Source organism: Narcine bancroftii, chromosome 5 (assembly GCF_036971445.1).
Source record: "Narcine bancroftii isolate sNarBan1 chromosome 5, sNarBan1.hap1, whole genome shotgun sequence".
Taxonomy (NCBI): domain Eukaryota; kingdom Metazoa; phylum Chordata; class Chondrichthyes; order Torpediniformes; family Narcinidae; genus Narcine; species Narcine bancroftii.
In genome coordinates, this window is record NC_091473.1 from 170,413,535 (window position 1) to 170,441,148 (window position 27,614).

The 27,614-nt window shown below is 39.3% G+C and overlaps 1 protein-coding gene across 9 annotated transcripts in view; it reads left to right on the plus strand.

Moving 5' to 3' along the window:
- dcp1a (decapping mRNA 1A) overlaps nt 1-26,398 on the plus strand; it is a 147,266-nt gene extending 120,868 nt beyond the window's left edge. For 6 of the 9 annotated variants that reach the window (XM_069939730.1, XM_069939732.1, XM_069939729.1 and 3 more), the window contains 6 exons: nt 954-1,020; nt 3,705-3,840; nt 5,755-5,871; nt 12,903-13,610; nt 18,658-18,864; nt 20,983-26,398. In XM_069939730.1, coding sequence (XP_069795831.1) covers nt 954-1,020; nt 3,705-3,840; nt 5,755-5,871; nt 12,903-13,610; nt 18,658-18,864; nt 20,983-21,060 — 1,313 coding nt within the window. In that variant the 3' untranslated portion in view covers nt 21,061-26,398. Of the gene's footprint in view, nt 1-953; nt 1,021-3,704; nt 3,841-5,754; nt 5,872-12,902; nt 13,611-16,883; nt 17,034-18,657; nt 18,865-19,624; nt 19,684-20,982 lie in introns of those variants that run through there. The other 3 variants (XM_069939728.1, XM_069939731.1, XM_069939733.1) reach the window with 3 other exon arrangements.
- The last annotated feature ends 1,216 nt before the right edge of the window (nt 26,399-27,614 follow it).

A 27,614-nucleotide genomic window follows, 5' to 3' on the forward strand; every position in this document is an offset into this window, starting at 1 on the left:
GTATGTGCACTGTATTTGATGGCATACAAGACCTCCCACCTTATTTCAGCGGGGAATATGAAGGAAAGATTTTTCAGTGTATTTGCGAGAAAGCATTTAAAACTTGGACAAAACATGCAACTAGGATAACAGGAAAAATCTTTTTGATGATAATAATACAGCTGTAATTTACAAGACAGAACAAAAGCAGCTTAGCTATAGCAGAAAACATTTTTTAAAAAGAAACTGCAACTGTCGGTCCCTGCGCTGGTCCTGCTGCTTCTCTCTTGCTCGCTCTCGCGCTCTCTCTCAGTGGCCCACTATTGGTCCCTGTACTGGTCCTGCTGCTTGGCTCATTCCCACCAGCCTCCTGTCAGTCTCTGCGCTGGTCCCGCTGTCTCCTGGCAGCCCACTGACAGTCCCTGAGCTGGTCCCGCGGCCCTTCTCTCCAAGGTGAGCTGTCTCCTGACAGCTGCCTCCAGCTTCCACACTGGTCCCACCACTTTTCTCCCCACCCACTGCTCGTCACCAATGATGGAGGTGATGTTTGTGAGCCACCCAGCATGGGCATTACTTACCATTATCACTCTCATTTCAACTTCGCATTCAAGACCCAGGGATATTTTTGAGCCATTTTTGGGGGAAAAAAAGATGGCATACAATATATTAATACGTATAACAGTATGTTATACATCATACTAGACGCCGACACTTTTGTGTTACAAGTCGCTCCTATTTTGCTCCCAGAATGCCGGCTTGCTGTGTAAAATGACACACTGGCCCAGCATTATGTTAACGTTGTTTGGTTCAGTGCAAAGAAGCATTGACGGCTGAATGATGACGACGACAGTGTTTTGTGCTATTTGTCTCATGAAAAAGAATAGCTTGCAGTTATACGGTGCTGCCATTGATAATGGAATGTTTTGAGAAACTTGTCATGGGAGAAAACTGACTTTTGATTTTTTTTTTAATAGTGTCAGTTTACAGCATCTGGTTTTATGTCAAGAATGACTGTCAACGAATTGCAGAACTGATGTCAAAGTAAGAACTGAAATTTGCTTGTTGCTAAATCAACCAACAGATGTAATAAAAGTAGTTTGCTTTAAATTTCATTCTTAAACTAGGTAACATTTTCTTGTGTTTGAATATTGCAAAGTTGAAACACCTCAGGAGGTCCAAGTGCAAATCTAAATGCTTGCATAATTACTGTATTGAAATCCATTGAATTATATGCCCTTACTTTGTTCTTCTCCCACCTTCATTTTATAGGTGGAGACGGTAGGTGGAGCCAGATTAGCCCTGATTTTATTAAGTGGCAGGCCAGACGGCCTCTTCCTGCTCCTATATTTTGTGTTCTTACAATCTGTGGTGCTCGCCTATTTAGTTATTTTCGTATTCTTCAAGGTAAATTAAATATTCGAACTCCACTTCATTGGCAAAATGGATTGAATGGATCTATTCCACAGCAAGTGTAAGACAACCCATAAGTGGGTCTAACTTAATTCTGCAGTGATTAAATAACTGCACATTTAAATTCCAGCTGACACATGATGCAATACGGATCTTGTGTTTTCATGAAATCCTGATTTGTGCACCATTGCTCTGTGATTTCTGTCAAAAAGGAAGCAATTTAGTTTGCATTATGGCAAGATGACTAAATCATTACCAATGTGTCTGCAATTTGCATGGAAACCATTGGGTGGGGGTGGGGGAGGGAAGAACTAAAGAGCACATTTCTTTTTCTTTGGGGACTTTTATGCCCATTTGCAGATGAGAAACATGAGTTTCGATGTATTCTTAGATTCATACAAGGCTATGATGGAATGAGCTATTTAAAGTGCAGAGTCATGGTGGTACACCTGCTCTTGTGGCAGCTGTTGCAATGTTCAGCCAGGGAAGGTCAGCAGTCCCTTTGGCTATTTTCCTCAGGAATTCGTGGGGAAGAATATTTCTATTATTGTATTAATTAAATGTGAAAACTGTCTCGATTTGTTTTATCATTATTTGGTTCTGCTTCAGATGCTGCATTATTGAGAATGAAAGTACAAAAATTCACCACTACTTGTTTAACATGCTGTTCTGAAATATTAAGAATTCAGATGCAGAATTCAATAAATGACTTTGAAAAAAGATACTAATTTGTACAATGGTTGCAAACGGTCAACTACCGTTAATGCTCAAATGGTAAAAGTTCTTGACAATACTAATTTCTCTGGAATTTTCTCTGGGGATGAAAAGTTTGTCCAGTCATCGATGTAAAGCAAGTGGTTGTGGATTGTTGAACATTTCTATACTGGTGTAACTCACTGAAATATTATTATACTTTTTGAGGCAATGCAGATTTTTACCTCAGCTGTGAAAATATTGCATTCAAAAGCTGTGTAATGCATAAAAACATTCTGGAGGTTTGAAGTTAGTTTTAAAAATAAAAATCCAGTGGTCTGTTACTACCTGTATTCTGTAAATGGCAATCTGAAAAAATGTTGATTTTTGAAGATTCCTTTGGGACTCCATTTTCTTCAGTCTGGGAGCCCTCTTTCTTTGTTCAGATGGCAATCTTTGTGTCTCAATATTTGTAGTGGGCATCAGCATAGAGTTGATCTATTTTTTACAGCCCTGATCAGTAAAAGTTTGGAGTGCTTTACATGTAGTGGAGAAGATAAATGGAACATAAAGTGCCAAAAAAATCAAGGAAGGGTTTTTGGAAAAAGGTAGAATTAAAAGATGGTAAGATGAAGTTGTTGATTTCAGAATAAGTATGATTCGGGCAAAATAGTTGCAAGTTTAGCTTCTGGTACTGTAAAAGAGGAATAGATAAAGTAATCAATCCTTAACTCAAGGTGGAAATGTCAAACAATAGAAGGCATGGTTTTGAGGTGAGGGAGACATTTGAGGTATTTTTTGAGAATGGAGGGTCCTGGAATATGTGGCCAGGGAAGTGGTAGACCAAAGGGTGCAAGAACATAGGTACCTGAAAGTGACATCACAAGTAAACAGGCTGGTGTAGAAGGCATGCTTAGGATATTGAGTATAAGAGCTGGACGTCAAGTTAAAACTGTTCAAGTTGTTAGACGATGTTTGGAATATTGACTGCAGTTTTAGATGTCCAGCTATGGAAAAGGTGAAAAGGGTGCAAAAAAGATTGCAAGGATGCTGCCAGAACTGAGAGGCTTTACTTGTAAGATTAAACTAGATGGACAGTGATTTTTTTTTCAGCCTTCTATGTTCCAGGCAGAAGGGGACTTTAAGTAGTAAATAGAATAATGAGAGGAATATCTAAGGTATAAAGACATCATATTTTTCCCAAAGTAGGGAATCAAAACAAGAAGGTGTAGACTTAAAGTGTGAGGGGAACGATTTCAGAGACCTGAGGCACCCCTTTTTTTCAGAGGGTGGTAGATATGTGGATTGAGCTGTCAGCAGAAGTAGTAGAGGGGTATACAATAACAGCAGTTGATGAACATTTAGGCAGCGGCATGTATAGACAAGGATTAGCAGGATCTGGGCTGACTGCAGGGAAATAGAATTGGCTTGGATCGACAACTTGGCATGGAAAATTGGGATAAAGGGCTTCTTGCTCTGTTAAAATCCAATGACTACTTGTATGCTAAGATGTAAACTACAAAACACTGACAAGGGATAATTTCGGGCTATCAGATCTGATTAAAGTAATGGAATTTGCTTCCTGACTTTGTTAATTAATTGCTTAATACTTGTGCTGCTAGGGTGGTACAAATGGAGGCTCAGAGAATCCAGGAACCCCCAGGGAGAGCATCACCAAATAAAACCAATGGATATGATGAAGAAAATACTATTGATATCCTGGACATGCTAAGCAAAGCCAAAGAAGAGTATGAACAGGTAAGAATGGTGATTAAACACTAACTTTGCAATTCCGGTTATTTGTGTTTGAAGGAAATCTTTCACAGAATCTCAAACCAAATATAAATACTTTTCAACACATTTAAATTGTAAGCACCATTCAAATAGATTTTCAAACTGCATTTTTGAAGGCTTCTGGTGTCCAAACTATTTGTCATGAAGTGAATGTTCCTACACCTTACAAATACGACAGGAGGGGAGATCACAGAATATCGCTAGAATGTAATGATATTTTTTAATGTTGGTCTGAGGAATTTATGGTTTATATTGTGAATTGTTAAGAACTCTATTTACCTCAAACAGTATGCCACCTTTCCATCAACCCAACCATGGCAGTTTTTTTTAGATTATAGAATTGTTAAAATATCTTGGTGAGAAGGATTGAATGTTTTCTGTTCTTTAGCAAGTTGGCTGCAGTTGAATATTTTACCTACATCAGACATAAAACCTTATTTGGATTGAGTGATTGCTGAAGTTAAAAATAAATTGGTATGTATGGCCTTAACTTGGAAGAGAAAATTGTTTACTTGTCATTTACAGGTAGCTGTGTGCATTGAAAGATAGAAGCATTGGAATTGAGATTGGTCCAGGTTGCAGTTTCATCTGTTTAAGAATTGTTTTTGCACAGTGGTAATGTTATTGGGGTGGAGGGGGGGGGGCATGGGGCATGGGGGAGGAAGGGAAATAGATGGAGCTGAGTCCACAGCCAGCCTGGCCATAATCTAAATCAGTGGTCCCCAAACCCTCCCCCATGCAACGGTGCTGAGCGAGGAGGGGGTGGCACGCTAAGTGGGCAGGGTGGTGGGGTGGGTGGTGGTGGCACTGCTGATGGGGGGGGGGGGGGGGGGGGGTAGTGACACTAGTAAGACATGGCAGCCACCAAGTCCAGCTCTCGCATGAATGCCTTGTCACTGTTAATTTGCTCTCTACTGCCACCCAGAGTCTGGCCACAGCAACTGGTGGCCCTTCCAGAGACTGCAAAGCCAGAAAATTACTGCACTGGCTTCTTCATTAAACTTTGCAGCAGAATGAATATAACAAAGGTGAAGGTTCTGACCGCCCACTTGGACTTTTCCACTGCCCACGGGGTGGGGGGTGCAGCACTCCCCACTTTGGGAATCACTGATCTAAATGAATGGCAAAGCAGGCATGCTGGGCCAGATGTTCAACTTCTGCTCCTATTTCATGTGCTCGAGACAACACATTTTTTTTCAAAAGGTTTGCTTCCTGAAAAAAATTTGGGGATTATAATAGACAACTTCAAGCTGAACACAAAGATAATTTCAGATTCGCTGGATCACGTAGGAAGTTGGAGGAACAATAAATTAATTTTTATTGAATTCAGCATGTTTAATTGCATAATGATGCTGAAACATGGCATCAGTTCAACTGACCTAAAAATGTTTTGTCACTGATTTTTGTTCGTACTCAGCATCTGATGCCTCTTAAGTTAGTGTCCAACAATAGTCGGTCGGCATTGATGGGTTTCAGTTACCGTCATCCTGCTTTTTCATGCTTACAACATCCTGGTGAAACCTTTCACCATGTTAGTCACTGACTGCACGAAGATCATCAGGATGCAGAGATTAAATTTTTGATAACCTTGTGCACTTCATGATTTTTTTTGCATGAAGTAGACTTGACCTATTTTTGTGATTTCCTGTCATATCTATAAAAGGGTATGAGGTAGGAAAATTTTAAGGTTTTTTGGTGATTAACTGCCTAAAATCCATAAAATGCAGGAAAGTTCTCGGAAGCAAAGTCTTTGTTGTCCAGTGTTATTTGTATTTTATATTTTTATGGTGGGACTGTTGGTTTTCCTGTGGTACTGTACTTCATTTCATAAAAATAAATTTGGTAATTAAATATAAACTTTCATCTTTTTCTTTTCAGACATGTCAGTTTGGTGATTCAAGTATTTTATCAAGTTCTCCAGGCATACACACCACTGCAGGGCTTGTAATGAAAATACCAATAGATGAATGTATCTCTTCAGCACACCATCACAAGGTAGATGGACTATATTTAATTCTAACTATTTGGATGATATAATTTTAATGCCTAAAATGGTTCACTGGAGAAATGTCAAACAATATTTAAAAGAACCACATAAGGCAATATCAGGCAAGTCAAGGAGATAACAATTAAATGTAGAGCATAGAATGATACAGGCCTTTCAGCCCTTAATGTTGTGATGACCCATACACCCTTTCTTTTTAAAAAAATGTACAAAACCCTCCCTACCCCAGAACCCTCCATTTATCTTTCATCCATGTGTCTGTCTTAAATGCTCCAACCAGCATCCCCAGCAAGGCATTCCAGGCACCCACAACTCTGTGTTTAATTTTTTTTTTAACTTAGCCCTGATTTCTCCCATAAACTTTACTTCCTTAACTTTGCACATAAATCCTCTGGTGTTTGCTGTTCCTGCCCTTGGAAACAAGTACTGGCTGTCCACCCTATCTATGCCTCTCATAATCTTGTTGACCTCTATCTTCTCATCCTTCAACTCACCAAAGTGAAAAGTCCCCTCTCTGCTAACATTGCCTCATAAGACTTGTTTCCCAATCCAGGCAACATCCTGGTAAATCTCCTCTGCCCCCTCTCTATAGCTTCCACATCCTTCATTTAATGAGGTAACCAGAAATAAACTTAAGTGTGGTCTTAGCAAAGATTTGGAACATGACCTCTCTACACCAGAATTCAATCTACTTCTAAATGAATCCAAGCATCCCAGAGGCCTTCACGATCTTATCAACCTTTGCAGTGACCTTGATGGATGTATGGATTTGCAGCAAAGGTCCCTTTGTTCATCCACACTCTTAAGTAACCAACCATTAACTCTGTACTCAGCCTTCTGGTTTGTCCTTCCAAAATGCATCACCTCACACTTAACTGAATTGAAATCCATCTGCCGCTTTTATGCCCAACTCTGAATCCTGTCTATATCATCTTATAATCTTCGACAACCTTCAACTCCATCCACAACTCCTCCAACCTTTGTGTCATCCACAAACTTACTGACCCATCCTTCCACTTCTTCATTCAGGTAATTTCTAAACATCACAGAGAGCAGGGGTCCCAGAACAGATCTCTGCAGCACTCCACTAGTCACTGACCTCCAGGCAGAATACTTTCCATCCACTACTACTCTCTGCTTTCTTTGTACAAGCCAATTTTGTATCCACATTGCTAATTTTCTGCTGATCCTGTGACTCATGAGTTTCTCATGGGGGACCTTGTCAAATTCTTTGCTAAAGTCCATGTAGAGTACATCTACTACCCTACCCTCATCAATTACCTCCTTTTATAAAAAAAAACTCAATTAGGCTTGTGAGGCATGACCTTCCCTTCACAAAGCCATGCTGACTACCCTTAATTAGACAGTACTTCTCCAAATCCTCAGATCCTGTCCTTAAGAAGCCTCTCCATTAGTGTACACACCATTGATGTAAGACTCACAGGTCTATAATTCCCAGGATTCTCCCTATTACCTTTTTTAAACAAGGGGACTACATTTGCCATTCTCCAATCCTCTAGGACCACTCCTGCAGCCAAAAAGGATTCAAAGATCATAGCCCCAGCTATCTCTTCTCTCACTTCCCACAGCAGCCTGGGGTATATCATGTCCGACCCCAGAGATTTATCAATGTTGATGTTTTTAAGTAGATCCAATACTTCTGCTTCCTTAATCTCCACATGGTCCAGTACACAGGCCTGTTCAATTTCAGCCTCACCGTGATCAAAGTCCTTTTCTTTGATGCAAAGTATTCATTTAGGACCTCCCCAACTTCCTTTTTCTCCAGGCACATGTTGCCTCCCTTATCCTTTAGTGGCCCCACCTTCATTCTCATCACCCTTCTGTTCTTCACATCTGCATTGAAAGGCCTTGAGTTCTCCTTAATTTTAAGAAGGGAGGGAGAGAAAAGTCGGGAAACTACAGACCACTTAGCCTGACATCGGTAGTAGGGAAGGTGCTATAATCAGTTATTAAAGATGCAATCGCAGTACATTTGGAAAGTAGTGTTATCGTCGGACGGAGTCAGCATGGTTTTGTGAAGGGAAAATCATGTCTGATGAATCTAATAGTTTTTTGAGATGTAACCAGTAGAGTGGATGGGGGGACTCAGTGGATGTAGTATATTTGATAAGGTTCCGCACAGAAGACTAGCATACAAACTTGAAAAACACGGTATAGGAGGTATGGTAATAAGGTGGATAGAGAATTGGTTGATGGACAGGAAGCAAAGAGTAGGAATAAATGGGTTCTTTTCAGAATGGCAACCAGTGACTAGTGGGGTTCCGCAGGGCTCAGTGCTGGGGCCGCAGTTGTTTACAATATATATCAACGACTTAGATATGGGAATAGATAGCATTATCTCAAAATTTGTAGATGACACAAAGTTGAGTAGCGGGGCAAGCTGTGCAGCGGATGCTAGGAGGGTGCAGAGTGATTTGGACAAGTTAGGTGAGTGGGCCAGGACGCGGCAAATGCAATATAATGTGGATAAATGAGAGGTTATCCACTTCGGAGGCAAGAACAGGAAAGAGGATTATTATTTAAATGGTATCTGTTTAGGAAAAGGGGAGATGCAGAGAGACTTGGGTGTTGCTGTGCATCAGTCGTTGAAAGTGGGCGTGCAGGTGCGGCAGGCGGTGAGGAGGGTGAATGGTATGTTGGCGTTCATAGTGAGAGGATTTGAGTCCAGGAGTAGGGAGATCCTGCTGCAGCTGTACAGGGCCTTGGTGAGACCATACCTGGAGAACTGCGTGCAGTTTTGGTCGCCTTATCTGAGGAAGGACATCCTCGCGATGAAGGGGGTGCAGAGAAGGTTCACTAGGCTGATACCAGGAATGGAAGGACTTGCATATGAAGAAAAGTTGAATAGACTAGGCTTGTATTCTCTGGAATTTAGAAGATTGAGGGGGGGGATCTTACAGAATTCTTCAGGGTTTAGACAGACTAGACTCAGGAAGGTTGTTCCCAATGCTGGGAAAAACCAGAACCAGGGGTCACAGTTTAAGGATGAGGGGGAAGTTTTTTAGGACTGAGATGAGGAAAAATTTATTTTCTCAGAGTGGTGGATCAGTGGAATTCTTTGCCACAGGAAGAAGTTGAGGCTGGTTCCTTGTCAATATTTTTAAAGTAGGTTAGATTTGGCCCTTGTGGCTAAGGGGATCAAGGGGTATGGGGAGAAGGCAGGAACTGGGTACTGATCAGCCATGATCATATTGAATGGCAGTGTAGGCTTGAAAGGCTAAATGGCCTACTCCTGCACCTATTTTCTATGTTTCTACATGCCAAGGCTTTCTCATGCCCCCTTTGAGCTGTCTTAAGTCCTTTCTTAAGCTCCTTCCTGGTTACCATATTTCTTCTCATGAGCCCTTCCTGTTTCCTGCTTCCTATATCTAACGTGCTTCCTTTTTCCATTTGACTTGTTGTTTGACCTGTTTTGTCAGCCACGGTTCCCTTTTCCTGCCATCTTTTTCTTAACCCAGTGCGATAAATTTATCTTGAACCCTGTGGTCCCTAAGCGTCCTCCACATGACTCCTGTGCTTTCACCCTTAAACATCTGTTTCCAATTTATTCTTACTAGTTCTGCCTCATCCCTTCATAATTGGCCCTTTGCCAGTTAAGCACTTTCCAAATTTGACTGTTTTTATCCTTTTCCATCGCTAAGTTGAAGCTAAGGGAGACGTGGTCACTCTCACCAAAATGCTGCCCGGCCTGATCAGGTTCATTCCCCAGAACCAAATCCTATATGGCCTCAGAAATCCTTCTTGTACACACCTGACAAATTCAGCCCTGTCTATCCCTCTTGCAGTCAGTAGGTACCAGTCATTATTATGGAAGTTGAAATCACCCATAACTACAACCCAGTATTTCCCACGCCATGCCAAATCTACCTACTTATCTGCTCCTCGGTATCCCAAGGGCTATTTGGGGCCAAAAAGACAACTCCAAGCACAGTGATAGCTCCCTTCCTATTTCTGACTTCCACCTACACCAACTCAGTCGACTCTCCCTCTGCAGCGTCTTCTCTTTCCATAGCTGTGATACTATCCCCGACTAGTCATGCTACTCTTTTCCTCCTTCCCCCCCCCCCCCCTTTCTACCTCCCATCCTATTCCTTTTAAAACACCTAAACACGGGTACCTGTATCAGCAATCTTACCCTTCCTCCAGCCAAGTTTCAGGAACAGCCACAACATGTAGTTTCTTGTACTGATCCATGCTTGAACTTCATCCCTCTTTATTCTTCATACTCCTAGTGTTGAAATAGACACATTTCAAACCATCTAACTGGCTACCTTTATATTTTTCCCCTGCCTGTCCTTCCTCACCAACTCAGAGCACATAGCATCTTGCTGTTATCCTGCTACCCTAATCTCTACCCTCACATTCTGATTCCCACCCCCCTGCCAAACTAGTTTAAACCCTCTCCAACAACTCTAGCAAATCTACCCTCCAGGATATTGCCCTGCCCCCTCGAGCACAGGTGCAGCCTGTCCTTTTTGTCTTCAGAAGTGATCAGAATCAGGATTTATTGTCACGAACAAGTCATGAAATTAGGTGTTTTGCAGCAGCATCGTAGAGCAAACATTCATATTATAACCTAGTATAAAAAAATAATAATTACAATAATAGTGTATAAAACTAAGGCTGTGTCTATGGTTCATTTATTATTCAGGAATCTGGTGGCATTGGGGAAGAAGCTGTCCTTGTGCCGCTGAGTGCTCATCTTTAGGCTCCTGTACCTTTTACCAAATGGTAACAGAATGAAGAGAGCATGGCATGGACGCTGGGGGTATTTGAGGAGAGAGGCTGCTTTTTTTAAGACAACGCCTCATGTCGATGTCCTCGATGGAGTGAAGTCTGGTGCCTGTGATGTCGCCTGTGATTACCTGAGCGGTAATCATTTAAGTACCAGACAACCCTCTGGAATTTATTCTTGGCCCGAGAGTTGGTGCCTCCATACCAGGCAGTGATGCAAATAGCCAGAATGCTCTCCACGGTACACCTGTAGAATTTTGAGAGTCTTCAGAGACATACTGAACCTTCTTAGACACCTCACAAAGTATAGCCGCTGGTGAGCCACCTTTGTGATTGCATCAATGTGGAGGCTCCAGACAGATCCTCGGAGATGTTGACACCCAAAAATTTGAAGTTCTACACCCTTGATGAGGACTGGATTGTGTTCCCCTGACTCCTTGGTTTTGCTGACGTTGAGCACAATGATGTTGTTACACCATTCAACGAGCTGATCTATCTCCCTCCTGTACACTTCCTCATTGCCATAGGTGATTCTGCCAACATCTGTGGTGTCATCGGCAAACTTGTAGATGGCATTGGAACTGTGCCTGGCCACATAGTCATGGGTGTATTGTGACAGATTGTATTATATTTTGTATTGTATATAGATATGTTTTTGAAGGAGATAGATTGTGGGTGTAGTGTAGGTCACAAACAAACACTTCACAAAACAGATTTCATTTAAAATGCCAGAGCTCTGATCAAGCCAGGCAGCCAAGGCTCTGGGTGCCTTTACCTACAGAGACTTCACAAGTAGGTGTTGATTGGACATGCTGTGGAGTAATGGATCTTTGTTTTGAAAGCAACAGATGAACAGACTCAGAAGTTTGGGTCCGGTGCCGCAATCTGTCTGGTTGCATTTGGCTGTTCTAAAAGGACATGTGGTTTAGTAAGCAGAGAGAGAGGAGAGACTAAACAGGCTCTCTCTGAGAGAGAGCAAACATGGCAAGCTGGTAGCTTGTTGAACCCCGTTTTGAAGACTGGTTGTGAGTTCTGAGTTGAGCCTGTTGAAAACCCTTGTGATCCCTACAAGAGGAAATGGCTGGCTAGAGTGTTTCACCTAAAATAAGGGAAACAAAAGGAACTCTGTGGTGATCTGCAGAAGAAGAGGTTATCATTTGGAAAACCCTGATGGGGCAAGTTTCTTCAGCAAGGCACTGAAGTGGCTGGTCGGAGGGAATCAGTTTGTGTGTGTCCAAAGAGCAAAAGAACCTTCCTGAGCGGTAATCATTTAAGTACCAGAACTTGGTGAAAATTAATAAATATTAAATTCTGTGCACAGTTTAGGAATTGTCTGCTACAGGTGAACTTGAAGGAGTGAGAAGTGAGATTGGACTGTGAATCAAAGAACTTTTCTGAACTTGTACACATTACATACACGTGCACTTAGAATTAGAAGGGGGTTGTAAGGTTAAGTTAATAGTAATAAGTTGAAGTTTGATCCTGTTTTCATGTTGAAAGATAATTCAAAGCAACTTTTGTTTAAGTAACCATTTGTCCTGGTGAATTTCTATTGCTGCTGGGTTTTGGGGTACTCTGGGCCTGTAACAGTATAACAAGAAGAGCAGTGGAAAAAGCACACACCCTTGGGGTATGCCTGTTTGATGATCAGTGAGGAGGAGACATTGTTTACAATTCCAATCTCTATGATCCACAAATCTGAACATCTGCCTCTGACATCAACTCTTCAGCCATGCATTCATCTGCCACAACTTCCTATTCCTGCCCTCTGGCATGAGGCACAGGCAGAAATCCTGAGATTACCACCCCTGAGGTCCTGCTTTTTAACTTCCTTCCTAACTCCCTATATTCCCTCTTTATGACCCCATCCCTATTCTTATCTATGTTATTGGTCCCCACGTGGTCCATAACATCTGGCTGCTCACCCTCCCTCTCCATAATGCTATGAACTCAATCAGTAATGTCCCTGACCCTAGGACCTGAAGATGTTCAAGACAGGCAGTTTTTGAAAGGCAAGTCCAAAACCTAAGACTTGGGAAGGTATCAATGCAAATGGTGAAGTCATTTAAATATAAGGTGAGTCCAGAGTTTGAGAGTTGTAGGATTTTAAAAGTTACATAGATAGGCAAGAAGTTTGTAAACTTTGTTTTTGTGCTTGGATATTAAGCCCGTTGATGTTTATTTTCACAATGTTTAATAAGGAAAAAATGTGCTCCACCAATGCAAGCAAATATTTTAACGTTGCCTTTTTTATTTCATCTTCCAGACTATTCTTTCAGGTGCCAAACACTTGACCGTAGAGGAATTATTTGGAGCCCCAATTCCAAAAGAGCAATTGACGAAGTCGAATCAAGAAATGTTGACATCTCAGCAAGATACTAAATTAAGAAACCAGAGCTTAATGCAACCCTTGGCTTATGAACATTCAGCGGAAAAACATCCAGGAAACCCTGAGAGTCTTAATAACAAGAATAGTTTTAATCGATTGAATTGCCAAGAAGCCACCTCAAAAGTACTAATGACACCAGCTGCACTCCAGAAATCTGATAAAACAAAGTGTATGTACAACATTTGCACCAGCCCCCACATTCATACTTCCCTGCATTTTGAACCTATTTCTAGTCAGACTGTTTCTGCCATGAGTACCAATGGGCATGGTCAGAGATTGCAACAGGAAGTCAAAACTGTTTCACCACTAATGATGTGCCCACTTTCCTCTGCAGTAACGTGTGGTCATCAGAATTCATCTTCAGGTAGTAACCCACCTGCACAGAGAGCTACAGGTGATAGAAGTACTTCAGATATTGGATCTCAAGGTCATGAATTGCTTCAGAAACTCAAACTTGCACCACAGCATGACCAGCAGCACCATACTCTCAGCAAACCTTCACTAGCTGCAAAATTTTCTCCGTTACTTGTAACACCAGAGAGCTTTAAAGAACCAAATGTTAAAACTACAGAGGTCTCATTGCAGGTACAAACTATTAAACTATTGCTTCTATAGCATCTGGCATTGCTACACCTGAGTTCAAGGCCAGGTTCAGTGTTGAATTTAGAGGATCATGAAATGGAGATGAAGGAAGGAGAGTGGATCAGTTTATGCATGGATGACACAATAATTCTGAACTTTGAGGTGGCTCCACTAAGAGCCAGCACTCTACCTTGTGACACATTCTTGGGAAACGGCTGTATTTAAGAAACATTGAGTGATGGAAGTGAAACTTCCTTCATCCTGTTTTTATAGTTGTACAGGTATATCAAAGATGCATGCTTCTATAAAAGCAGGAAGATTTGGATCCGTTTTGGTCTGAATTTGTGCACAGAACGAAGGCTGCAATGCTTTATTTGGTGCAAAAAAAAATGTTCAGTCAAGAGGAGCAAGTAAATTTGTGCAACAGTGCTCGAGTGAGCATTCTAGAATATGTCAGAAACAAAGCTGAATCTGCTACCAGAGAGTTGGTGTTTTGAGGTGAGGCACAGAATTTGCATATAAGGCTGGAAGCTCAGAGAAAGAATACATGAAAATATTGGATCAGAGAATGAAAACAGAATATTAGTCAATTCTTTTGCCAGTTCTCGAGCTCCATCTGTTTTGCTAAAAGTCCAGTTTGAAAATATTCCAACCTCTGACCATATGTAATTGAAGAACTAATCTGAACTGATTGCCTCGGGCAATGAAATGGAGAAATTAGATGAAGGCAAAAACAATATTTAAATTTTTTATTGATTGCCAGCAAAGGCTTCAAGGCCAAATGAATGTCACTTTGTTTTCTGATCTTAGTCAGAAAACCAGTCTGCAACTATATTTTCCAGATAGGCTTGGTGGTTAACTAGAAATATATACCTGGTGATTGCTGTCAATACGCTGATTTTGGTCTTGTAACATTTAATGTAAATGCAGAACAGTTTTGATCATGTGCTGTTACCATTGACTTTGGTTCGATGGACTGCAAAATAATATGTATTTGCTTAGTGGAAGAATTTGGTGCGAAGAGGGAGAGGTGCAGTTTTTGTTTATATATGAGAGCAGGAGGCAACAGGGATAAAGGTCTGGTTTAAAATAAAAATGAAACGTTGAGATTCATTAAAGGAAGTGCAATATCACAGGAAGGCAAAGTGATCTTTTGATTGGAAACGCCTTTTATTTCTGTTAAATGAGTTTACCGTGGAGAATCAATTGCATGGATATACACATGGAAATAGCAGATGCCACAGACGTAGGATATTAGGATCTGGTGGAGCTCCAACTCTTGAGTTTTGGAAATGGAGCAGTAGTTATTCTCACCATAGCCCATTCTTAAGGCTCTGTCTTGTGAGTGAGCTCAGGAAGATGGTCATCCTGTATCTTGACTGACAGAGAGATTTTGTGACTGTATGATAAAGAGAAAACAGGGAGGAAGTTTGGAAGGTCTTTGAAGGCTTGAATGGAGCTGAGGAGACGGTACCCAAGCAGAACAGGAAAGAAGGAAAAATAAGAATGTCAGTGGGAAAATCTGTCGTTAGGGGAACAGAAAGGCAAATGTGATGGGAGATTGAATTTCAGGATATAGTATGTTGTCTTCCTTGAACAGAACCGTTGATGTCATTGTGTGTTTGCAGAATGTTCTGGAGGGGCTAGTTGAACAGCCAGTTCAATGTCAGTACCACTGTCATGCTTAGAAAAGGGGTGAACTCCTCCAGTCAGATTTGAAGGAGTTGAAGAATTGAACAGCAGGACCAAAAAGGTGGTAATGTTTGAGTTGCACCTGGTACTATGTACCAGAGTGTATTAAAATTGGACAAGGTGGTTAAATGTGCAGCTGGAGAGATAGAATACAAGAAAGTTTAAATTAATTGGAGCATTGTAATTGGTTTTGGAGAAAATGGGAGTTACCCAGATTTAAATTCTCCACCCCAATCCCATGCTGACATGTCTGTCTGTGGCCTTGTACTGTCAAACCAAGACCACCCATAAATTGGAGGACCAACACATTTTGGGCACTCTCCAACTGAATGGCATTAATATTTGACTTCTCCAGTTTCTGCTCACCTTCTCCCCATTCTTCCTCTTTTCCCCATCTCTCCCTTCTTAAATGCCACACCCCCTTCCCTCTCTAATCACAGAGCCATCCTCCTCCCCTTGTTTTCTGGTGTCTGGGGTGCCCCCTCTCCTCTATTATCTCCTGCCTGTGGGACTGTGCTCCTCCCCTGTTTCCTCACCACCCACCCCCTTCAGCATTTTGTTTGGGCACCTGCCTACATTTTGTCCATACCTTGATGAAGGAATCTACCCCAAAACATTAGTTATGTATCTTTGCTATATCAAGTACACTGCTTGACCTGCTGAGTTTCTCCAGTATGGTTTTATACTTTTTAATCTCAATGAGCATCAGTGAGCAGGTTGTGAGAGTGCAGGTGCAGTATTAAAAAATATTGACAACACCCTTCTATTTATTTAACTAAGAAATGATTATGCTGTTATTAACTGGATTGGATTTGGCCTACTTTTAATGAAAAGGATGTGCCTTGGCAATTTTCCACAATATGGGAAGATCGTAACTGTACTGGAGTAACTTAGGTTAAAATTGGAACTATTTCTAGAGTGAATATCATTTGTACCAAATTTTGATGTCACTTGGTCCCAAGACTTTGCAGTATTGAAGGCTCGCAGCCATTTCTTGATATTACAAGGAACATGGAGTGATTTAAAGGTTCAAGTTCCCTTCAAAAATGCATGTTGTTGGCTATAAGGCAAACAAAGAGTTGTCATGAGAATTGCCTGGTGCCCCTAACAGTAGGAGGAAAAGAAACAAGAGAGTCCCTTTGGAGTTGCTGAGTGACCGTGGATTTGCCTCCAGAGCTCCCAAAACCGTTGAGCTAGCTGAAGCCTGGTTTTTGTGGACGTCTCAAGAAGGAAGCTTGGATATTGAAAGTTGTATTCTTTCAAAGATTCCCATTAGTCTTGCACAAATTGAAGGGGTCCAGAGTAAATGTGCTCCCCACAAATAAAGATAGGACTGCAAAATCTGGAGGCCTTTAAGGAGATACAAAGAATGCAACTACAGGTGAAGTTTGTCAGATACCAAGAGGTTTATCAGACAAAAATCCTCAGCATAGGAGTGAAATTAAAAGGGAAGTGAACAAATGACATGGAAAAGAAAATGCAAGAGGGATCTGAGGTTGTTCTGCTAATTATATATTAGGCAGCTAAAGGACCGGAGCAGTAACATATGTATGCAACAAATGTATGTTAATTTTTTTACTGCAGCCTTCGGAAAAGAGAAGATATTGAATGGAATTTTCATAGAAAAACAAGAATTATCAGAGTTTTGGTCCTTTGGAAAAAGAAGCAAGGGGTAGACGTTAAGAGGCCCTGATCAAGCATTTTTCAGTCTTCCCATTGAACGAGTTCTGATAGTTGGAGGGCTGTCAATGTGCACTGTTGATTTAAAAGGCAGGAAGGTAAATAACTGAATACTGATAAGCCAGTTAATTTAATGACTGGGTTGGATAAATTATTGGAATCCATTCAGAGGCACTAGTTAATCAAGACTAGTCAGTGTGGATTTGTTGTAAGAAGATTGACTTGAATATTTTGAGGACTTTGTACATTTCAATAATTAATAGATTATTAACTAGTGGATTGACATTCAAGTTGTGCTTGGTTCCAAGCAAGTTGCAATACATATTAATGTTTTCAACCTTAATGTCAAGTCTTGATGAAATAGATTACAGATGAGGGAAAATCCCCTTTACATGTTTTGAATCTTGAATGTGCAGAACAATTCCAATTATCCAAAATAGTCAGGACCAAGCCTGTGTCAGATAAACGTTTTTTTGGAGAACTGGTCATTTTTTTTAAAAAAACAGCCCAGTGGCAACAGAAAATCATTTGTACCAGTGTTTAAACAGCAACAAATAATAAGGGAAGGCTTTTCAAGCATTAAAATAATGTTTCATTCTCACCAAAAAAAAGTACTGGCTACCGCTGATCACCACCACCTCCCCACCAAGGCCTCATGAGCCTGAGGTCTGTGCTGCCGCTAGCAGCCCGAGGTCCCCAGTTAGTTTGGCTGTGAAAAATTTTTGGATAAATGATTTCTGATTTGTTTCAGATATCCTAATTTATCTTAAATTTTTAAAAGATTTCAGATGAATTAGGATTTTGGTGAATCTGATTTTGGATAATAAGAATTGTCCTGTATTCTTGAAGAGCCACAAACTATTGGGCAACAGACCAAATGCTCAAAGATGGGATTAAAACTTTATGACAATTTTTTTTAAACAAAGAAAATATGGAAAACCGGACTCCCTTAATGGTGTTTAGTGCAGTGGGTTTCTCTCATTTGTGAAAGCAATTGTTATCCAAAACTGCAACTTTCATTTTGTGCATTTAAAATATGTAAATTACAGAAATTTTAGTTTAATTTAATGTACTCAAAACAATTTTCTTTGAGCTTTGATTTCAATAACATGAAATCATTTAAATTTAAATTTTCCACACTAAATACATTGAGTTTAAGAATATTCTAATAATGACTTGCATATTCTTCAGCAACAAAATATTTACCATTCATTGTGCAATTTGATCAGCATATCAGTGTACATATTTCAATTTGGAATCTTGGTGAAAAACCAAAAACTTGTGAATTATCCGGGGGAAAAAAATCAGCAGACTTAACTCCAGGTGTCCCGATGTGGTTGTTTACACAAGAAGCATTTTTACACAGCCTTCCTGTGTTGCAGAGTTGGTTGGAGGGGGAACATCATATTCATTTGGCCAGTTTCTTTCGGAGTGGCTGTGGTCAATTTGTACTGCAGTCGCTCCGTAAAAATGTGTAGGGTACAAGTGGAAAAATTACGAGATGGAATAAAATCCGTCCTGACATTTTCATACTGCCACTGGAGCAGAAATTTTCTGATGTTCAGAGCCTCATGATTAATTTTTAAGATAAGATTCCAGCAGATTATGATATACATTACAGACTAAGTTTGCTTTTCCAACTTTATCTGGCTGCCAGCTCCAGTGTGTTCTTTTGCAGGTTCTAACACCAACCACCTCTTCAGTTGGCCCATCCATGCTTTTGTCTCCCAGTATGTTCAAACAGTCAACAGGAATGATTTCAGAACCTGAAAGCAAGTATGCCACTGCATCTCCTTTGACATTACCTTCAGAGGCCCGATTGTCACCATTGCCGACTGTTCTCAGTAAGACGCAGCTTCAGGAAACGTTAACTCATTTATTGAAGGTAATTGCATTTATAGTTTTATCTTGATCATAATTGTTCTCTGCTTCACTTGTTTGGATAAATCTCAGTAGAAAGTGATGTTCCCTTTGGATCCTCAAAAGGTAACTGATATGATCTTTGTCCTTTTCAGCTCCTCCCACTTGGTCTGTTAACATTATCTGTTGTTTCTTCACAAAAATTGTGTAAATTCCATAATGCTTATCTCATTTTATTCTCCTGGAATTTATGTATTTTGAGCACTTTTGTTTCTCTTGAATCTATTTTGATTGTGTCACTTCTCAGATAACTTTTGTACAATTTTTCTCTACCCTTCAGATACAGCTTTTCCATATGTAGGTTGTACAGTGATTAGAGAAATAGCCTAAATAAGCCTTTCCATGGAGAAAGTGAACACAAAGTCATTAAAAGCGAGAAGATCTGACTTCTGACATGACACAAGTACCACACTTCATAAATTGCTAGATAGATCTGTCCCTTGAAAGTTTTCCTACTTTTTGCATGGGCTTGCTCTGATCTTGATTATCAAAACAAATAACTTTACAATATTGTGGTGTGTGTTAACTCAAAGACGGGCTTAAAATATCTGTTTTGTGAAATTGGAGTGATTAGTGGTTTAATTTATTTCCGTAGGGCTGAGGCATTACACATTTTGGTTTAAAAATATGTTGTTAAGGGTAGTCGAGAGTAAGTCAAAAAGCAGGGTTGGAATTGTGTCCGCCAGCAAAGTAAGTGTTTATTTGATAATGGTTTCTTCAACCAGGTGCAGGGAACTGGGGGCAATCATGCAAGTCAGACTGTCGAAAATGCAAGTCATTCAAGGTATTGAGATGGGAGGAATAAAACTTCAGTTGGTGAGGGGATGCTCCAAGGATCAGACAAAGAATGAAACTGAAATATTCTAATTTAGTCTTTTCAAAACAATTGCACCAGGAATCCTTTCCATCTTAATGTGCTCTAACTTCCTTCCAGGGTGTATCAAAAAGATCCATTGTTCAAGGATTTTTTTTGTAGACTCTCCCTGCTTGCAAAACCACATGACACTCTTAGAACAGCAAGTTCCACTGCAGACAGCCTGTGGCTCCGACAAGTTCTTTCATCTGTCGCCTTTTTGTAAACAACTATCCATTAGCGAAGACTCTTGGGCACTCTCCAAAGCTTTTGCAAAGGCTCTGGGCTGACATGTCCAGTATTAGCAGAGTTCCAATATTTTAAATAAGATCTGTTTTAAAGTGTTTGTATGTGACCTAGACTAAAAATCCTGCCCCAATTTATCTCCCAAAAACATCTAAATACTGTCACAATAATAAATAGAACAAAAGGCTGTGAGAGAAAAATAAATTGCGTGATCCTCGTGGACTAGTTGTCAGAATTGATATTTGATCAAATCAGTCACCAAATAAAGTTCCAAGAATTGCTAACGGGGTTGATAAAGCTGTAAGAATATTCAGTTCAATTTGAGATGCACTGCAGTGTTGGTCATGTAAAGTTGCTGGAATGGTGTTGATGCACCTCTGCTTGCTAACGTCAAAGTTTTTACTCTGGGCATAGTCCACACAGTCACAATATGTTTACATTCCTAACAAAGGTTAAATTTTCAATGTTGTGGATGCCTTTCCCCTCCTAAGTCCAAACATTTTGAACACTTTCTAGATTGGATGCTTTATCTTTTGAGCCCAGTATATACTCGGAGGTCCATTATAAATTAACAACTTCATCTTAAGATCCAGGGAAAACGATGTAAGATTCCTCCCTCTGTTTTATATTTGCCCCATAAATATTTCAGATTTTTGTTAAAATTACAGGAACAAGAACTGGGTAATACCATTAAGGTTTTGGTTAATGGCAAAATGGTTAATTCCACTTGTTCCTCCAAAAATCACAGTGAGATGTCCACATAAGATCAAAATTGCTTGGTTTGGAAAAGCACAATGAAAGTGAAAGATTGACTTATTGGTTTATTCTGGGTGGATGATGGACTAATCTTTGGAGTTAAAGTGAAACGATACAAATGAAATTAGGGGACCAATACACTTAATCTTAATTATGCAGTTTAATAAAGTAGTGGTGCTTAATTTTGTTAAATCTATGGGCTTTGAACATTTTTTTTATCTCCTGTAGAATGACCCTGATTTCCTGAACACAATCCACGAAGCCTATCTACAGATTCTGCTCAAGAACGTAGTGAACATAAAGTAATGAAGAGTCATACGGAAGTGAACTTCTCCATATACAAATGAAGGATTGCTGCAGTGAGCAACATTATGCTGTGAGAATTCAACATTCACAATATTGTTCAGCTCGATATTTGTATATTGTGAGTTACAAAAATTGCTGTTTCTTAGTTTAAATATTGTGAGCACTTCTGTGAAAGAATTTGCCAAAACACGAGTGTGTGGACATATAAAGATGATAACATCTTAATTTTTAAATGCCTTAAGATACAGTGCAGCTCGATAGATGTTTCACTTGTTTTTAGGGGTTTTTTTGTTTCTTTAAGAAACATTTCTAAAATTACTTGATTTTACACAATGTTCCCATTTGAAAGTGTGTCAATGGCTTTGTCACCTTTTAATGCATAAAATAAGCATTTGATTTCATTTTTGTTTTAAATGTGCAACAATGATTAAAGAACAATAAAATGTAGTACAATAATATGCTGAAGAAGGCATCAAAACCATTTGTTTAAATACTATAGAACATTGTATACAAGTGACTGACGTTGTCATAAAGGTAAATAATAAACTAGATACTAGAACTCAAATCAATAGATATCTACAAAAATTATCGTTACTTACACAACAGCAGTTGTTAAAAATTAGCCCAGACGGTGTTATATTTAAAATAATATTTTTACTATTAATCAACAATATAACACCTACTCTAACTTATCTAAACTTCACAAAATTTATGTGCACATCTAACTTAAACTAACTATGCGTGAAGATATTGGTGTGTGTGTGGAATACCCCAAACCACTATGGCTAAAGGCTCAATTCTTGAAAGGCAGTTCAAGGTTTAGAAATTCGGTGATGACACATGGGCTTGAGATTGATGTGACATGCAGGTTTTAGCTGGTTGAGGCATGCAAGCTTTAAATGGTTGAGACACACACTTAGATGAAAGGAACAGTTCATGAAGTGGGTGACAGAAAGTTGATTAACTCACGAAAACCCTTGTTCCAGGTACTTCAGAGAAATATCCATTTTAGATGAGTGCCTTCTTCTCCAGTTAGAACCGTTTTTATGGGTCAGTCAAAGTGGAGTGCAGTATTTCTTCAGCAAATAGAGAACCCTATTCGCAGGTCAATAGAGTGAAGTATTTCTTCTGCAACTTTAAAACCATTTTCGTGGGTCAGTAGAAGTGGTCTCATTCTTCTGTAAGCATAAGCAGGAAATCTGACAATTCTGTCTATGACCACTCAATGAGGCCAAATGGGTGTCTCAATCCCACAAAGGAGGTCAAAAAGATATTTCCCTTGTTCTGCCTTCTTAAAATGGCCCCCGAGCAAAACTCTGTATTCAATCTTAATCAATTGGTCACATGGTCTCTGCATCTGGGCTTTGGAGACACTGCCTTACTTCCCTTCAAAAGTATCCATTTAGGATTGTGATGTCTTCAAAACCTGCTGCCCGTTTTACAGTCACTTCAAATCCTGCAGACAGATTGTTAAATCTGTTCTCTAAAGGAACAGTCCTACACAAATAAAATGAACTGAAAAGAAATGGGGCGGGACATCACATCTTCCACCGTCAAATAATATTTTGAGCTGTAAGAGCAAAATTTTAACTGCAAACCACTATGTTTGAAATAATACATTACATGACATAATACATGTAAATATACATTTTTCACTAACATTGCAAACATAACCTCTTGAAAGGCAAACAACAAAAATTTTTACAGAACACTCTGAATTACTCAACCATTCCCAAAAATCTCCCAATGGTTTCCTTACCCATGGGAATGGGTAATTTGGAAACCATCTGAACTTGACAGGGGCCAAATTGCCTTGACCAATGACATAACCAAAGTAAGTTACAGTAGCAAGTTCACTCTTGGCCAAATTAACAGTAAGATTGGCCTTTGATAGGTTATCATATAGTTTCACTTGGTTTCACTTAGTTTCACTTCCTACAAATGATTTTTCAATTTTGAGATATAATCTAGCAATTTCAACTGAACATCCTCATTAATCCATTGTTCCTTCAACAACCCAAAAGTACTTAACCTTCTGTCCGAACCCCAACTCAAAAATGCTAAAGCCCATTGACTCTTATGAAGACTATCAAACTGCAAACAAAAACCCTCATTCCAGTCCTTCACATGCTCAACACTATAAGTCCTCATCCTGAGTTTGAGAGTCAAATGGAACCTCTCCAAGGCCCACTCTACAAGCTAACTACTGAAATAATCCTGACATGGAATCGCTCCCTTGATTGGATTAAATCTCCTTAGGCAAAGCACACAAAGTGGATTGCTTTCTGAGAGTTATTGACACAGTCTTAACTTTAATATCTCCAAGTGTCACTTCCTTAATTTCCTCCTCAGAGAGACACTCCTCTCTCACCTCATCACAATCAGGATCTCTGTTTTGCCCCACCACAAACTCTTTCCAGGACAATGACGAGTCCCCACTCTTGGGTTTACCACCGGTACTCTGGTCCAAACCATCTATACAGGCCGAATACATATCCAAATATGTCTTGGTTTCCTCAATGACTGGCTTGGCAGTCATATCCATTGCAAGATCATTCTCTAGAAATAATGAGACCACATCACCTTTATTCCCACCCCCCCCCCCCCCCACCACAGGTAAACTTGATCAGACCCCTATCGCAACCAATTCAGATTTCAACTTTATCTTGTTCAGAGGTATCGATTCTGAATTAACCCCCAAACCAAATTAATGTCACCCTTGGCAGTCTCATCGCTGAACTTCAAAACACTATCCAACTTGAGTGATTGGGCGGCCCCAGTATTTTGAAGGATTTTCACGGTCACTTGTGGTGACCCTCCAATGAAACCAAACCATCTGACACAAAATAATGAACTCTTTCCTCATGTTACCAGTAGATCTGGAACTTTCTTGGTTTACAGGTTTTTCGACTTTTTGAATACAGGCAACTGGCGCTGTCTCTTTTTTCTCTTTTTCCTCAATATGGGACAATTTGCTATCACATACTAGGCTTCCCACAATAGTAGTACGGGGAACCCAAAGATTTTTCCTTTTCTTGCTTTCCTCCTCCTTTATCCCTAGCACGACATCCTGATATGTTTTCTAACTTGTGTGGACATTCCACATTATCTCTCTACAAAGTTTACACTCTGGAAGGCTACACTTTGCACGAGCTTAACCCTGTGGGTTACAACATGCTCATCTGTTACTTCAGCAGATTCCTGCTAAGGTTCCAATCCTTCCTCAAATCTCCTTTGCCTCACTGCTGCTATAAAGTGCTCTTATCGAAGTTTTTCTAACTTGCACTGCCTTTGTCTCTCTGCGTCCTCCACCACAAATTTCCTTTGCTTTTTGGCTTCCTCCCCTGCAAACCTAAGTTTTTCTAATTCCAGCTCAACCTGCTTTTTGATTCTCTGCAAACAATCATCTTAGTTTTACTCATTCTAGCTGCCTTTGTAATCAATATTTTTCAAATTCATTTTGTTCTCTCTGCCTCCACTTAAGTTTTTTTCAATTCTAACTTCCATCTAAGTTTTTCTAATTCAATTTGTTCTCTGGTGATCACTACTCACAGGATTTACTGTGGAGAAATTGTTTTACCTTCTCCCTAAACCCTTCTCTTACATAATTGTGTCCTATAATTAACTGAATCACTGGCTTTTTCATCACTGGTTTTACCACTGCAAGTTCCAAATTTTGTGTGATAGTCAACAACTCATTCTTTCTTGCCTCCCCGCAATCTGGGAAGGTGGGCAATCCCAAAAACGTATCGATGTCCGTGATTGCTATTATTCCACACACGCACACCTTTAATTTGGCTTAAAAAATAAATTCTAATCAATCAAATTGCCAATTAATCAATCACTTGGCTCCCAATTTGGTGTGATCCCAGATGAGCCCCCATTTTTGTTATATACACAACAGCAGTGATAAAGATTAGCCATGATGGTGTTATATTTAAAATAATATTTTAAATTATTAATTAACAATTATATAACACCTATTCAACTAACTTGTCTAAACTTAACTAAATTTATATATAATCATCTTACTTAAACTCTAACTATGCGCAAATATATTGGTGAGTGTGGAATAGCCCAAGCCACTACAGCTCAAGGCTCAATTCTTGAAAGGCAGTTCAAATTTCAGAAATTCGGTGATGACACGTAGGGTTTAAATGGTTGAGACACGCACTTAGGTGAAAGGAGCAGTTCATGAAGTGGGTGAAAGAGACCAGGGTGATATAAGGTTCATTAACTCATGAAAAACCTTGTTCCAGGTGTTTCAGAGAAATATCCTTTTTAGATGAGTGCCTTCTTCTCCAGTTAGAACCCTTTTTATGGGTCAGTCAAAGTGGAGTGCAGTATTTCTTCTGCAACTTTAAAACCCTTTTCTTGGGTCAGTAGAAGTGGTCTCTCATTCCTCTGTAAGCATAAGCAGGAAATCTGACAATTCTGTCTATGACACTGAGGCCAAGTGGATGTCTCAACCCCACAAAGGAGGTTAAAGAGATATTTTCCTTGTTCTGCCTTCTTAAAATGGCCCCCGAGCAAAATTCAATCTTAAACATGGTCTCTGCCTCTGGGTTTTGGAGACACTGCCTTCTCATCAAATGAATCCATTTCGGAACGTTCTGTCTTCAATGCTTGCTGTTAAATCTGTTCTCTTAAAGGGACAATCCCACACAACAAAATGAATTGAAAAAATGTGGGGGGGGGCAGGAACGTCTCACTCTCTAAACACTTGTCATCTGTTCAACACTGTAACCAATTGCTTATTTTGCATTGTAAATCCAATTTGAGGTTAAACAACAGCAACTGTTCAAGTTTACTTTGTTCTCTAAAAGAAATAATACTCATCTGTTTTTAAACTTGAATATCAGTTTCACTTTTTTTAAATTAAAAATATTGTTTCTGTTTAAACAAACGTACCCAAATTTTAACATTACCTCCTGACTTTGTGGATAATCTGGCTGTTTCACTTGTGTTTTGGAAAATAAAAATCAACAATACATTTCCAGAGCTACTGTGATAAATATATAAAATTGCATGATTTGTAATTGCCAAATTGATTCCTAATTTTTTAGTATTTGGTCATTTGTCATCATTAATTTTGAAAACGATTAATTGGTATTCTATGTTTAATCAGATCAAAGTATGTGCAGAAGAGATTTCAATGTGAAAGAAGTGCTGTGAACTCATTTCTTTTGTAATAGAATAATTAATGAATGACTGTCTATTCGTGGTCTTCCATAAAGACAGTAAATTACTGTCATTTTCAATTGATAAAATAAAACAAAGACTCATGTCTAGCTGCATGTATGTCAATTGTTCAATAAAGGTGAAACTTTTTTTATTATTTGATGCCCATTTTCTTTAAGTAAAATCCAGAGATGGCATTTTTTTTTAGGCTTATAATCTTTAGTACTTGAAGTTTATTGAGCTAATAGTCATAATATCCTTAGTTAAATTATTCATTTGACTTTACTACTTGTCTGGTTTCAATAGGCTGGAAATATAGTTAGTCTTTCATTTGTTTTTTTCTTATTAATAGACCTTAATATTCTTGCTCTTCCCCAAGTTGTCCTTCACCCATCACAGTTTAACATTTCATATTAAGAGCCCAACCAATTCCGTACCAGTGCTATTCTGTGAATGGCTGCATTGAAGTGCACAAGAGTAAATCAAAGTTGGATGTCCCTATACTTAGTGGCATTTCCCATGCTGCTAAATTGGAAGTATTTTGGCATCTGTAACAAGTGTCAATCACGAATCCTATTATATCTTTACACAATTGTAGATTGCTGTCCATTGGTGAGATCCATTGGTATACAGAATTGAGGATTTTCACATTTTGTGTGTGTGTTTTTAAGGTACTATGAATGAAGTGTTTAGAACAAATTCATCTTTTTGTAATTTAAGTATTTTTTATAATAAATTTAAGATGTATTTGAACTGACAACTGCATTGGTTCATATTTAAGTTGTATATTCAATTAAATAACCAATATGTTAACTTATTTTGTCATGATCCCCATGAATTATAATTTGTCAAACAATCTGGTTTTAGTTGCTTTATTTAGTTCAATGTTCGAATCACATCTAATGCTAGTTAAGACTTGTTAGACCACTTCAAGAAAAGAAGCTATTTCCATTTGAAATTTGCACTGAATGCAGTAATTCCAGTCTAAAATGAAACAAACTTGTGTTTCACCTTCAGTAAACAAAAGAAATGACTGACAATGTGAAATGTATTGTCTCCCTTGACTGCTGAACTGAGGAGGTGATTTAGATTGGTATGTAATGAAGGCAGATTTCCAGCCTGAAGAATATTTGCAAACCAGTTCTATTTATGACAATTTGGTAAATTCATGATTGCATTAATAAGGTGAGCATATTTTAAATTATGAATTTATTTTACTTGAATTTAAAATCTACAGTTGCCATATGGATCCAGAACTCTGGCTGTATTCCGATAACTTGAACAACTGGCTTCCATACTCCAGTTGAAACTTTGTTTTCAATTTTCATGCAAGGTATTTAAAATTTAATCACCTGCTGAAATCCCATGGAGCA